At 46.9% G+C, this 14,816-nt stretch overlaps 1 protein-coding gene across 1 annotated transcript in view; it reads left to right on the top strand.

Moving 5' to 3' along the window:
• The window catches only part of SLC23A3 (solute carrier family 23 member 3), an 87,233-nt gene extending 78,456 nt beyond the window's left edge, over positions 1-8,777 (top strand). The window contains exons 9-12 of the mRNA XM_089683561.1: positions 1,720-1,825; positions 3,586-3,753; positions 6,251-6,346; positions 8,397-8,777. Of these exons, the coding sequence (XP_089539687.1) occupies positions 1,720-1,825; positions 3,586-3,753; positions 6,251-6,346; positions 8,397-8,701 (675 nt within the window). The 3' untranslated portion in view covers positions 8,702-8,777. The remainder of the gene's footprint in view (positions 1-1,719; positions 1,826-3,585; positions 3,754-6,250; positions 6,347-8,396) is intronic.
• The last annotated feature ends 6,039 nt before the right edge of the window (positions 8,778-14,816 follow it).

The raw sequence follows: 14,816 nt of genomic DNA, 5'->3' as shown, positions 1-14,816 counted from the left end.
CTTTCAGGTCTCCTCACACTGCTGGTGTGTTCCATTTTTTGTCATAGGGTGCTGGCAGATTACGGGCCTCCCATTGCTGCTGCCAGGCCCCTAATCTGCCATGGGCCCCTGTACCGCCTCCTCATGCTGCTGCCAGGTCCACAGTGTCTCATGGGTCCCTGTACAGCCTCCCATTGCTGCTGTCTCCATCGCCACACTCTGCCATGTGCCACTTTCAGGTCTCCTCACACACTGCTGGTGTGTTCCATTTTTTGTCATAGGGTGCTGGCAGATTACGGGCCTCCCATTGCTGCTGCCAGGCCCATAATCTGCCGTGGGCCCCTGTACCGCCTCCTCATGCTGCTGCCAGGTCCAGAGTCTCTCATGGGTCCCTGTACGGCCTCCCATTGCTGCTGTCTCCATCGCCACACTCTGCCATGTGCCACTTTCAGGTCTCCTCACACACTGCTGCCATTGAGAAATACTGTGCGAGCTGTGATTGGTCACAGCTTGTCACATGGTACAAGGCTGTTGTGAATAGCCCTGTACCATGTGACCTCTGTGATCATTCACAGATTTCACAAGTAGTAAGCAATGATGTAGGAAGTTACATCTTGCTTACTACTCTGCATGTGATCACTGATTGGCCAATCAGTGATCACATGATTGGGACCTCACATAGAGGTCCCGTAAAGCGATCGGTGCTCCTGCACTGCTCCCTTCCGGCCGTTTATGTACATGAGCCAGACGGGAAGTGGCTAACCTAAAGTGATTCTAAAGATTTTTGTTTATTTTTGTTTGTCAGATAACAAACATGTCTATACTTACCTACTGTGTGCAGAGGTTTAGCACAGAGCAGCCTGGATCCTCCTCTTCTTGGGTCCCCGCAGGCTCTCCTGGCTCCTCCTGTCTGTCAGGTGCCCCCACAGCAAGAAGCTTGCTATGGGGGCAACCTCTGCTCTGTGTGTCCATTCACACACAGAGCCGTGGCTTGGCCACACCCTCTCTCCTCATTGGCTGACTGACTGTGATTGACAGCAGTGGGAGCCAATGGCTCCCGCAGCCCATGAGGAGGCAGAGACCCGGGACAGCTGAGGCTGTCATTCACATCGCTTTATCGCGATGAGGCTCAGGTAAGTATTGAGAGGGCTGGGGGGGGGGCGCTGCACACAGAAGGTTTTTTACCTTCATACATAGAATGCATGAAGGTAAAAAAACCTTGAGCCTTTACTACCACTACAAAACTTTTAAGTTAGCCCCACCCCCTGGCCACCATTCTTGCCTGGGCAAGAATGACATCTTCTGCGCTCTGATGTCTCCTGGGATATTCACGTCACGTACCCAGCATGCTTTAGGTTCCATTCATGCCACCGGAGGTGGACGGGCCTGCCAGCGTGTCATCAGGGGGCTGAGCTGCCAGATCCCAGAACAGGCATCTGGCAACCAAAGATGGAGGCATGGGACTATGGCAGAAGCACAGAGGATCACAACAGGACACCCACCGCTGGGCACGTAAGTATGTGAATCGAGCAAAATGCTGCATGACAGGTAAGGGGGGTGGAGGAGGGGAAGACTGAATGTCATTGCTAAGCATTTCATGTCTTATCAAATGTATAAATGTCACTGGTGTTCCTGGAATACAGTATATGATGGCTGAGCTTTGTCTTTTCACCTTCTGTAATCCAAAGTTCACAGGGCACATACCAGGAACGTGGTGCTGATGGATGTTTATGATTTCAGGTGGGTTCCCGTCACTCAGGCCAGTTGAGTGCAATCCTGTTCCTTCTCTTGGGCTGCTCTCCCCGACTATCTCAGGTGCTGATGACAATCCCTTTTGCTGTCCACGGTAGGTTTCCTCTTTCCTGTGCCTTTTGTGCAGATGATTACTATCTAACAACCTACTAAATATGCACTATATTGCCAAAAGTATTGGGCCGGCCCTCCAAATCATGTGATTCAGGGGTTCCAATCCCCTCCATGGACACAGGTGTATACAATCAAGCCCCTAGGCATGCAGACTGCTTCTACAAACATTGGTGAAAGAATGGGTCGCTCTCAGGAGCTCAGTGACTCCAAGCGTGGTCCCGTGATAGGTGGCCACCTGTGCAATAAGTCCATCCGTGACATTTCCTGGCTACTAAATATTCCACGCTCAACTGTTAGTGGGATTATAACAAAGTGGAAGCAACTGGGAACAACAGCAACTCAGCCACCAAGTGGTAGGCCACGTCACATGACAGGGCGGGGTCAGCGCATGCTGAAGCGCACAGTGCGCAGAAGTCACCAACTGTCTGCAGAGTCAATAGCTAAAGACCTCCTAACTTGGTGTGGCCTTCAGATTAACCCAACAACAGTGTGTAGAGAGCTTCATGGAATGGGTTTTGATGGCCGAGCAGCTGCATCCAAGCCTTACATCACCAAGTGCAATGCAAAGCGTCGGATGCAGTGGTGTAAAGCACAGCGTCACTGGGCTCTAGAGCAGTGGAGACGTGTTCTCCGGAGTGACCACTCATGCTTCTCTGTCTGGCAATCTGATGGACATGTCTGGGTTTGGCGGTGGCCAGAACGGTACTTGCCTGACTGCATTGTGCCAAGTGTAAAGTTTGGTGGAGGGGGGATTATGGTGTGGGGTTGTTTTTCAGGGGTTGGGCTTGGCCCCCTAGTTCCAGTGAAGGGAACTCTTAAGGCGTCAGCATACCAAGACATTTTGGACAATTTCATGCTCCCATCTTTGTGGGAATAGTTTGGGGATGGCCCCTTCCTGTTCCAACATGACTGCTCACCAGTGCACAAAGCAAGGTCCATAAAGACATGGAGGAGCCAGTTTGGGGTGGAGGAACTTGACTGGCCTGCACAGAGTCCTGACCTCAACCCCATAGAACACCTTTGGGATGAATTAGAGCAGAGACTGCGAGCCAGGCCTCCTCCCCCGACATCAGTGCCTGACCTGACAAATGTGCTTCTGGAAGAATGGTCCAACCTTCCCATAGACACCCTCCTAAACCTTGTGGACGGCCTTCCCAGAAGAGTTGAAGCTGTTATAGCTGTAAAGGGCGGGGCCAACTCAATATTGAACCCTATGGACTAAGACTGGGAGGCCATTAAAGTTCATGTGCGTGTGAAGGCAGGCTGAGCAATACTTTTAGCAATATAGTGTAAGTTATAGCTATGTGTAAGTTAAGTTATATAGTTATTCAGACTGGCCCCTTTTGCAGATCTAGTTATGTAAAACATTACAACTAAGTGCCTATACTGTTTAAAATCCAGCAATACACTGTCTCAACCTGCTCTGCACATGCTCAGTTGCTGTCTCTTCTTAGGACGATCTAGGATGATTCCTAGGAGGAGCCTAAAGATTTACTGCTGCTCAGGGGCTTTGTACTTTAAAATCTGGGACTGTCTCTGGAAATTGGGAACATCTGGCCAGCCTACCATAGCACAGAGTGCTGCTGCATCCACATGTGAAGTTTAGCCCTTAAGCTTGCACTCGTTTACCTTGTTTGGGGTCCTTATTATGATGTCCAGATAGTTGCAGCTTTTGTAGCCTTTTTTGACTATAGCAACCAATTCTGCTTCTGAAGTGCCCTATCTTCCTTCTTCATTTAGGAGGCACACTGTGTCTGACATTTTCCATGGCGGTGGGTGGAGGTGTCTCCTTCTTTCAGTATGCTGATATTGACTCAGGAAGAAACATCTTCATTGTTGGCTTTACAATGTTCATGGCTCTGCTGGTGCCTCGCTGGGTGGAAGCAATGCCAACCAAACTGGACACAGGTGAGAAAAACTCTGCAGTAGCGGAAATACTAGTCACAGTGTGTCCAGTCTCAATGAGCAGACTTTATACACAATACATGGCTACTGTGCTACTACATAACCCACCATGCACAGATTGAGATTGCAAGCACAAGCCACAGCTAGGAATTGTCCATAGTTTGCATTCTTTCTCCTCTAGTTTTATACCACCAATCTGAACAGGACACAAATCTGGTTCAAATTTTAGTTGGAACCTGCAACCAGAGCATGTAGTAAATTGTTGCTTTTATAATGCCTGGTACAAATCTAAAGGACCTACCTGACATACATACACACAATTGTTACATAGTTAGTCTGGCTGCAAAAAGACCAAAAGTCCATCTGGTGCAACTATTAAAAAAATAACAATTATAATCCTATACCCACAGTCAGGTCCTGGGGCTGCCGGGCCTTTGAAGAGCAGCCTGTTGATGACCGGGCTGCACAGCAGGAGGTAAGCGGTGCCTGCGGCCTGGACAGGGCTAACACAGACCGCGGCCACTGCTCACCTCCCGCTGTGCGGCTATGCCCAAAGCAGGGCTGACAGGAGGAGCGGCAGTGACAGTTCCAGTGAAGAGCAGGAAGCACCACAGAGTACACACAGACACCTCCCCGACGGGCTGCTGCACACAGCCGCACTGAAGGGACAATGGCGGCCTCTCTCCTTCACCCGCCGGCACACTGTTACAGCTCAGCGATGGATTGGGCTGTCTCTTTGCTGGGTGAGCTGTCTCTTTGCTGAATGGGCTGTCTCCTTGCTGGGTGAGCTGTCTCTTTGCTGGACGGGCTGTCTCTTTGCTGGATGGGGCTGTCTCTTTGCTGGACGAGCTGTCTCTTTGCTGAACGGGGTGTCTCTTTGCTGGTTGGGATGTCTCTTTGCTATATGGGGATGTCTGTTTGCTGGTTGGGATGTCTCTTTGCTATATGGGGATGTCTGTTTGCTGGATTGGGCTGTCTCTTTGAATATATAGGGGGCACTGTGATTAGATCTCTAGGGGCACTGTAATGTAAAGGGGCACTATGATATAAATTGAACTGAGCTGTAAAGGGGCACTGTAATCAATACAGTGCCCCTGTGCAGTGCAGTCCCCTTTATATCACAGTGATCCTTTACATTACAGTGCGGAGGACCGACTCCGTGCTTATTCCATGAGCAACTGCCTCGCGATCGCCCTTGCACAAGCCCCCCCCCCCCGGGGAAAAAAATGCCCGGGCCTATTTTCTGTCCCAGTCCAGGCCTGCCCACAGTTGATCCAGAGAAAGGCAAAAAAAAACAGCAAAGCATGATCCAATTTGCTCCTGCAGGGGAAAAATTCCTTCCTGATCCCCCAAGAGGCAATCGGATATTCCCTGGATCAACTTTGATCACACCCAGGGGTGGACTGACCATTTGGAAACTCGGGCACTGCCCGAGAGCCTGGGGTCAGTAGGGGGCCCCATGAGATGCCCCTTGTACCTTTTTCATAGGCTTTTTTGAGTTTTGGCAAGGACACAGGGGCCCCATGATCCCCTATTGCCTGGGGGCCCCATGAGTTGTCAGTCCGCCCCTGATCACACCTTCAGTTTTTTTTTTTTGTTCAACCCAGCAGACTGATCAAAAAAAAAAACTGAGAGATCGCCGTACTAACTAAACAATGTTAGTGCGGTGATCTCTCCCCCCCCCCACCAGAACACACTAATCAGTTCTCGGAAGCAGTTGTCCAACACACCCACAGCGATTCGGAGCAAGAGCTTTCCAATCAGCGCAGAGCACGAGTTTTGCTGATTGCAGAGTTATAGCTCAGACTCATCAGGGGGTGTTTCAGACCAGAGAGACCACTGCTTCCCCACAGAGATCATGGGTCCATCTCTAGAGCAGGGCTCAGTGTTTGCTACTCCCGTATGGGTGCTTTATAAAGGAAACACATTGTGTGACTTAGGAACAAGATGGGGGTTATTTACTGTAACTGAAGAGTGCAAAATCTGGTGTAACTCGGCAAAAAAACCTGAAAGCTGATTGGTTTCTATGCAAACACTTAATTCAACAAGCTGAAGTCAGAAGCTGATTGGCTCCCATGTACAGCCGCACCAGATTCTGTGTGCTCCAGTTTTAGTAAATCCCCCCCCAGGGGCGGACTGACCATTGGGAAACTCGGGCACTGCCCGAGGGCCCGGGGTCAGTAGGGGGCCCCATGAGATGCCCCCGGTACCTTTTTCATAGGCTTTTTTGAGTTTGGGCAAGGACACAGGGGCCCCATGATCCCTTATTGCTCGGGGGCCCCATGAGTTGTCAGTCCGCCCCTGCCCCCCCCCATGTGTTTTTATGCATTTGGGATGTATTTGGCTGAATTAAAATTAGAAGTTTATTTGGGCTTTAATGGACACAGAATGGGCTCCAGGGTTTGTTATAATTACATATATTGTGAATGACTATTCTTGCTCTACTAGTCAGGAATTGTGAGTATTCTGTTCATCCGCCTATCACTGTGTTTCCATCCAGGCTGGCCTGCAGTGGACATGCTCCTGCTCTCTCTTCTCACCACCCCCATTTTTCTAGGTGGATTTTTCTCATTTATTCTGGATAATACGGTGCAAGGTGAGAGATAACCCCACCACAGGAAATATACAGTATGTCCTATACAGCTTGTGTTTCTACCTTAATGAAAATGTAACATCATGGAACTCCCTACCACAGCATGTCCGGTCAGCCCCCACCGTCTGCCTTTAGGCGATCTTTGAAAACTCACCTCTTTAGGGAAGCCTACCCCACCTCCACCTACGAACTGTACTTGAATCACCTCCACCAGATCATCCCCGCAGCTATCACCAGGGGCGGACTGACCATTTGGAAACTCGGGCACTGCCCGAGGGCCCAGGGTCAGTAGGGGGCCCCATGAGATGCCCCTGGTACCTTTTTCATAGGCTTTTTTGAGTTTGGGCAAGGACACAGGGGCCCCATAATCCCCTATTGCCCAGGGGCTCCATGAGTTGTCAGTCCGCCCCTGGCTATCACCTTTTGTATCGCCTCCCCCTTCCTTTAGATTGTAAGCTCCACAAGCCGGGCCCTCCTATTCCTTCTGTACTGAAATGTAATGTAATTGTACTGTCTCCCTTATATAGTAAAGTGCTGAGCAAACTGGCGCTATATAAATCCTCTATAATAATAATGTATTTTTGTAAGTATACGCAGGGCTTTTTTGTGAGAGAATGGGTGAATCTGATTCCCCGATCACTGGCGATGGCCAAAAGTTGGGGTGATAACTCAAGGTTCAATACTACGAGCCATACGCCATATATACGTACATCATATGACTGGCTTGTAGCTTTGCACATTTTCCTTCTTTGGGTTGCTGGTTTTTAGCCACAATAGACCCTGGGGGTACAGATAGGAAAAAGTGGGAGTTAAATCATTGTTAGTGTCTTCTATCAGTGTCCGGCTGAGCACTGGTTAACCTCCCTGGCGGTCTGATTATTTCAGATTTTTGGTGCTGAAAGCGGTACCATTATTTTGCATGGAAATATGTAGATTTCTACTGTAGGCTGTAATATTTAGGAATAACTCACTGAAATCTGTCCGAACAAGAGTCTAGTAAACATCCCGGGTATTATAAAATTTGAAACACAAAATCATAAATTATAATTTAATAAATAATCATAAAAAATAATAATATAATAATAATACATTTAATTCAATAATATAATCAAACCAAAAACACTGAAAAGCACATCGCTGAGCGAAGTTGTTTTCAGTGTCTGATGAGGAATTTCCCCCACGAATCATTATCACTCAATTCTGCAAGTGGTTCTGATTTACTATCGCTGTTCTCTAGCCGGTCTAAAACTGCTTTTGACCTAAAGGCACGCTTTTTGGATGCCATGGACTTTTCTGTTTCCAGGCAGAAAGAACAGTCAAAATGCAGACAGGGCGCCGGACAAAGCACTCTGGACAAAATATATGTGAAATGGTTTGAAACAGCAATGTTTTACTATGTAAAATTAGTTTTGAAAAAAATGCCATTTTTTAAAATTTTCAAATTTCCCGCCGGCGGCGGCGCCCGTACGTCCTGACGTCACAGGGACCGGAACACAGAAGCTGGATGCTGGCATCGGCCGGAGGAGATGGCCGGGGACGCTGCAGGGGACACATCGCTGGAGCGAAGGACAAGGTAAGCCCTGCAGGGACTCCCTATTCAGCGCCGCATGGTAAGCCCGAGTGTAGCTCGGGGTCACCGCTTTTGGTACAGAAACTTTACCCCGAGCTACACTCGGGAATACTGCCAAGGAGGTTAATCTTGTAGGAGGAGTTTTCATTCTCATCTGACTGTCCTATGAGGCTGCCTGACCCTGACCCTCTATCCAGACAGTTCTGATTGGCCCTGTGCTGACCACATGCACCCTCCCAAAGAAAATAAACTCTCTAGCAATACACACTAAACTGAGCACGTGCAGAGTGACTCCTAGAGCTCTGTACTATCAGCAGATGGATTTTTCCAATTCCTTACCGAAATCAAACTATTAGAGTCAATCTGTTTTATTAAACCTGCTTAACTCACCATTCTGACACTGGTTTTAACAAGTGCTTTTCTTTTGTGTTTGCCTCTTATCTCCAATTTATTTATTTATTTTTTAATCTTTTCTGTATACAGGATCTCTGGAGGAACGGGGTCTACATAAAAGCATCTCTCTCTGGCCATCTACATCCGGTGACAACTCACTCCGGGGTCACAAAGAGCAGCTGGCACTTGTTTATGGCCTTCCACCTGTTGTGGCTCGCTTCTTCCCCGCTGTGTACCCATTTACCCAACTGTGCCCCCCTCCATCTGAGTCGGTGGTGATAACAGAGGGGGAGGATCACAAACTGTTACCAGTAAGAGCACCAGTGACTGATTGCGAGCAGGCATGGCTGCAAAGCACAGAAAACTGTGGTTCTGGAACTGGAGGATCTGTATAATGGACTTTATTTATATCTTGTGTAATTGCCAATAGTATTGATATTAAACTGGTCTGTGGAGTTGAATGAAAAGCCAAAGAAATTTTGTTTGACCCAAGAAAATTTGCAACAATAGTACAATGTCTATCAGACTGCATGTCTAATAACCTCTACAGCTGGGGTGCAAACTCAATTCATTATGGGCCACATCAGCATTATGGTTGCCCTCAAAGGGCCAGTTGTATATGTAAGACTAGATATCCAGAGAACCCCCCCCCCCCCCCCCGTTACATCAGATATCAAAAGCCCCCACCCTCCCTTACTTTTCAGTGCACACACCTTACCTTGCTGCTGCTGGAAAGAAGCTGGGGTTGTACCTGGGAAGCAGAAAGTGCAGAGTCTGGAGGAGGGCTGGAGTCAGCTGTCAGGAGTCTGCTGAATGCTGAGACCAGTGGAGGCAGAGATGGGGGGTACTGTGCACAGAGAAGCACAGGATCTGTAGGAGAAGTTCTGTCCTCCTCTCCACTGAGATGGGGGGTTATAGACAAGCATCTCCGCGGCTGCATGGAGAAGCACAAGATCTGGCGGAGGAGTTCTGCCCTCCTCTCTGCTGCTGACTGCTGAGACAAGGTACTGTGGAGTTGAGGGGGCTGCTATAGCTGCAGGGGAGGTGTGAGGGCCACATGAAATGCCCTGGTGGGCCAGACTCAGCCCCCGAGCCTTGTGTTTGACACATGTGCTTTACAGCATCTGTGCAAGTTGTCTACATATCAGGGGCGGACTGACAACTCATGGGGCCCCCGGGCAATAGGGGATCATGGGGCCCCTGTGTCCTTGCCCAAACTCAAAAAAGCCTATGAAAAAGGTACCAGGGGCATCTCATGGGGCCCTCTACTGACCCCGGGCCCTCGGGTGGTGCCCGAGTTTCCAAATGGTCAGTCCGCCCCTGCTACATATAGCTATGAAGTCTAATAGGCACCAAAGGTAGACCCAGGGCACTCAGTAACACAGGTCAGATACACCTGTAAGGGCAGGGACTGATGTGAATGAATAGTATGTCCCTGGTATAATTGTATGTATACATGTGACATTGGGCCTTTAACCCCTTCCAGTCCGGACACTTTCACCAACTTCCTGCCCAGGACAATTTTCAGCTTTCAGCGCTATCACACTTTGAATGACAATTGCGCGGTCATGCAACACTGTACCCAAGTGAATTTTTTAGCATTTTTTTTGAGGCAGATAAAACTTTATTTTGGTGGTATTTATTCACCACTGGGATTTTTATTTTTTTCCTATATAAATGAAAAAGTCCAAAAATTTTGAAAACAAAGTGTTTTCCTTTATACAATTTTGCAAATAAATAATCTTTCTTCATAAATCTTGGCCAAAATGTATTCATCTATCTTTTTAGTAAAAAAAAAAACCCAAATTAGTTTATAAGCAAAAATTATAATTTTTCACTTTTTTAAATTATTTTTTTATATTGTTATAAAATTTTACAAATAAATCTTTCTTCATAAATCTTGGCCAAAATGTATTCATCTATCTTTTTAGTAAAAAAAAAAACCCAAATTAGTTTAGAAGCAAAAATTATAATTTTTCACTTTTTTAAAATTATTTTTATTTTTTTATATTGTTATAAAATTTTGCAAATCTTTCTTCATAAATCTTGGGCAAAATGTATTCTTTTTAGTAAAATAAATAACCCAAATTAGTTTATTACCAAGAATTATAATTTTTTAAACATTTTTTTACATTTTTATTTTATTTTTGTATATTATTATTTATGTACTACTTGTGGGGGGTGATGAAGATTTTATTTATTTTTTTTTTTTACACTGATTGTTTTTACACCCATAAAGGCTGTAAACGCAATCATTTCTCCTTCTCTCTGTCTGCATTCCTGCAGCCATTGAGAAATACTGTGAGAGCTGTGATTGGTCACAGCTTGTCACATGGTACAAGGCTGCTGTGAATAGCCTTGTACCATGTGACCTCTGTGATCATTCACAGATTTCACAAGTAGTAACCAGTGATGTCAGGAAGTGATATCTTGTTTACTACTGCTCATGTGATGACTGATTGACCAATCAGTGATCACATGAATCGGGACCTCACACAGAGGTCCCATACAGTGAACGGTGTACACAGGGGGCACCGGATCACGGGGAGCGCGCACAGGCAGTGAATGCGGGTGACGTTGAGAAACGTCAACCCGCTTCTGCAGTGCTCCTGTCGAGCTGTTTATAGACATGGGCTGGACGTGAAGTGGTTAAATTGTAAGCTCTTTAATCACTTCGCGCTGACGCCTCGCGGCCCTTTAAAAATTTTCAAGAGGCAGGAGGGGTTTTAGGGTCATGTGACCGCTGTGATTCGCCGTCACAGCGGTCAGATGATTCGAAAAGGTCCCGATCGAAAGGGAAGATCGGGACCTTTCCGTGAGTCATGGACATATGTGCTGGGAGTGCGCAGGGTGCGCGTTGACTTTCCTGCATACACTGGTAGTTATTTGTTTCATTCCAAAATTTTCATCTTTCTCCCTTGAATTTTCTCCTCACTGCATTTCAAAACAAACATCAAATTGACCAATTAGTAAATGAAAGGAATGTTCTTAAGATGAAAAGTCACAAACACAATTCTAGTGTATGAGCAGATATAGTTGTCTGTAGGCTACCGTGGTTATAGAACTTGTAAAGTTCTCGGAATTACTGTGCAATGGGCTAAAGAGAGCTTGTAGACAGTCCTCCTTTGGGCTACCTTGAGGGGAATTTACCTCATCCCTTCCTGTCCAGCCATTGCTTGTAGACGGTGGATGGGAAGTTTTGCCGATGCGGGCTAACGCACCTGTACGTCAGCCCGCATCGGCGGCTTCTGAGCGGCTCGCAGAGCGCACACCTGGAAGCCTGGAGATCGGTATGTTGCCTGGACACAGCAGACTACATCACTGTGGCCGGGCGATCACATGGTGATTTACCATATAATTGCTGTGACCAATCACAGCACTCATATTGTAAACACTGAAAGTGAAACGAAAGATCGCATCTCTTCGCTCTCACTGTGAAAGCAGAGGGAAGCGAATCTGCAGCATAATAGCACGCAGCAGCCTCTCAGGCTGCTTGTATACTCACAGACTGCTGTGCCAGCCACCCCAGTGTCCCTGATCACTGCCCCAGTGTAGTCAATAATAAACACGAAGCCAGCCCGTCACCTGTCCCGGTGCTCACAATACCACGGCCATACACCATCCCAATGTCTTAATGACCGCCATACCAGCTTCCTGATCACCGCCATACCCCATACAAGCGCCATGATCACCGCCATATACTATACAAGCATCCTGATCACTGACATACCCCACACCAGCATCCTGATCACCCCACACACCGTACCAGTATCCTCATCACCACCATACTCCATACCAGCGTCCTGATCACCACCATACACCATACCAACGTCCTGATCACCACCATACTCCATACCAGTGTCCTCATCACCACCATACTCCATACAAGCGTCCTGATGACCACCATACCCCACACCAGCATCCTGATCACCACCATACTCCATACACCATACCAGCGTCCTGATCACCACCATACACCATACCAGCGTCCTCATCACCCCATACACCATACCAGCGTCCTGATCACCACCATACCAGCGTCCTGCTCACCACCATACACCATACCAGCGTCCTGATCACCACCATACACCATACCAGCGTCCTGATCACCACCATACACCATACCATCATCCTGATCACCACCATACACCATACCAGTATCCTCATCACCACCATACTCCATACCAGCATCCTGATCACCACCATACACCATACCAATATCCTCATCACCACCATACTCCATATCAGTATCCTGATCACCACCATACCCCATTCTAGTGTTCTGATCACCACCATACCAGCGTCCTTATCACCGCCATACCCCATACCAGAGCCCTGATTACCTCATACTACCACCCTGATCATCGCCATTCCAGTGTCCTCATTACCGCCATACCAACATCCTGACCATCCCATACCAGAACCCTTATCACCACCATACCAGTGCCCTCATTACCGCCATACACCATGCCAGCATCTTGATCACCTCATACGCCATACCAGTATCCTGATCACTGCCATGCCCCATACAGGACTTGAAGTGGTTAAAGTGAAATTCTAGCTTACACCTAACTAGCCTTCCCGCTCTGCTAATACCTATGCAAGAAAGAGACTTATTTTTAGGCTGGGCAGGTCATGTGAGCTCTCCTGTGGCAGCTAGCGGTGGCTGCAAGGGCAAGGAAAAAGCGCTCCAATGGCTAACAAAGTGACCGGACCGGAAAATAGGTAACAATAGCCATCTTTCTTACAAAGGTTAGTTAGCATAGGTGTTATCTCTTCAATGGGATACAGATGGCAGAATAACCTGACAAGGCTTATAACCTTTCCTTACTCTATCCAAAATTCAAAAGAAAAAGAATCCGAAGTAATTGTGCATCGTAAGCAATCAGCTTCTCACTTCAGCTTGTTGAGTGAAGGTTTGAAATGGACACTAGAAACTGTGTGGTTGCCATGCTCAGTGGCTCCAGATTCTGTCTTCTCCATTTTTAGTAAACTCCCCCTGAAAATACTACAAAGTTCTTTACTGCTGTCCCATCTGTGTGTGCACGCTCGACTCTAAAATGGGGAAGACGGTGTACCTCTTTATGGAGGATAGACAGCAGGATCTGTGTGCCTAAAGAATGGTTTACCCATGGGCGTGGTCATCCCATCCTTCTTTACACGACAGCCACTGTGATTAGGAGATGGATGGTCAAAGTTGGCCAGACAAGTGATAAACCACTGGCCGCCCTAGTGAAGAAAGCTCCAAAGATCTCCGTACGCCTTTATGGAGGACAGACAGCAGGACCTGTTCACCCAAAGTGCAGAAAAGCGGTGTGGTGTGGTATGGTATGTAATAAAGAGATGGGGCTTATAGTTTGTAAACTTCTCAAAGAGGATCTACGGCCATAAAAAAAAAAAAAGTCAGCAACTGCAAATACTGCACCTGACAAGTTTTAAAAGCAGATACACACCTGTCCAGGGATCCAGCACTGTCCTCATCTGGGCATGTTCTTTTCTGGCCTTCGAATCACTAGAGCTGCCATATTGACTGTGTTAAGTTGCCTGTGACTCCTTGTGGCTTCACAGCTGGCTCCCCACGACGCATGCATGAGCTGCACTGTGATCTGTGAACGGTCCTGCAGCTTCTTAGGACCTTTGACGTATCCCAGGAGACTGCAGGTAGTGAGGAGGAGGACACATTTCTTCTGGGATCACTCAGGCAATGCCAGCAGAAGTGGGAGCGGTTACTTGTCAAAACTAGGTACCCACTCCCCCGCCAAAGAACACTTTTGCATTAGTGGCAGAGTAGGGGGGAAAGGAGTAGGAACAGCAGAACTTGCAAAACGGTTTAAATCAAAATCAACATTTATTCCTTTAGTCCACCTGGGATCAATGTTTATTTTTTATCTTCAATACATTTTTATATGTTTGCTTACAACCAGAAAGATTTAGAGAACCTCAACCTGGGAATCATCATCTGCAGCACAATCCATCTCCACCTAAAAGAGCCCTGGAGAACACAAACAAGGTGGTTCCATAGACTCTGCACTTCATCAGTGGGGGACCCCAGAAGAGGATTGAGACTGCTCTGTGCAAAACCATTGCACAGAGAAGGTGATTTTGACATTAATAAAACAAACAAAAACAAAAGCTTTAGAAGCAATTTTAATTTATTTCTATGTGTTTGTTTAGGACCAGACTGATTCAGAGGACTACAACATGACTATGACTGATTGTGGTAATTAATCCCACTTAGTGCCTTATCTGCATTAACCACTTCAAGTCCGGACACTTTCACCCCCTTCCTGTCCAGGCCAATTTTCAGCGCTATCACACTTGAATGACAATTGCGCTGTCATGCAACACTGTAGCCATATGAAATTTTTAGCATTTTGTTGAGACAGATAAAACTTTTTTGCTATATCAATGAAAAAGTCCAAACATTCTGAAAAAAAAAGTGTTTTCCTTATAAAATTTTGCAAATAAATAATCTTTCTTCATAAATCTTGGCCAAATGTATTCAGCTAT

Source organism: Staurois parvus, unplaced genomic scaffold (genome assembly GCF_062004578.1).
Source record: "Staurois parvus isolate SC_StPar_1 unplaced genomic scaffold, SC_StPar_1.0 ptg000315l, whole genome shotgun sequence".
Lineage (NCBI taxonomy): Eukaryota > Metazoa > Chordata > Amphibia > Anura > Ranidae > Staurois > Staurois parvus.
The sequence above is the reverse complement of the archived record's forward strand: the minus strand, read 5'-3'. Positions and strand labels throughout refer to the sequence as shown.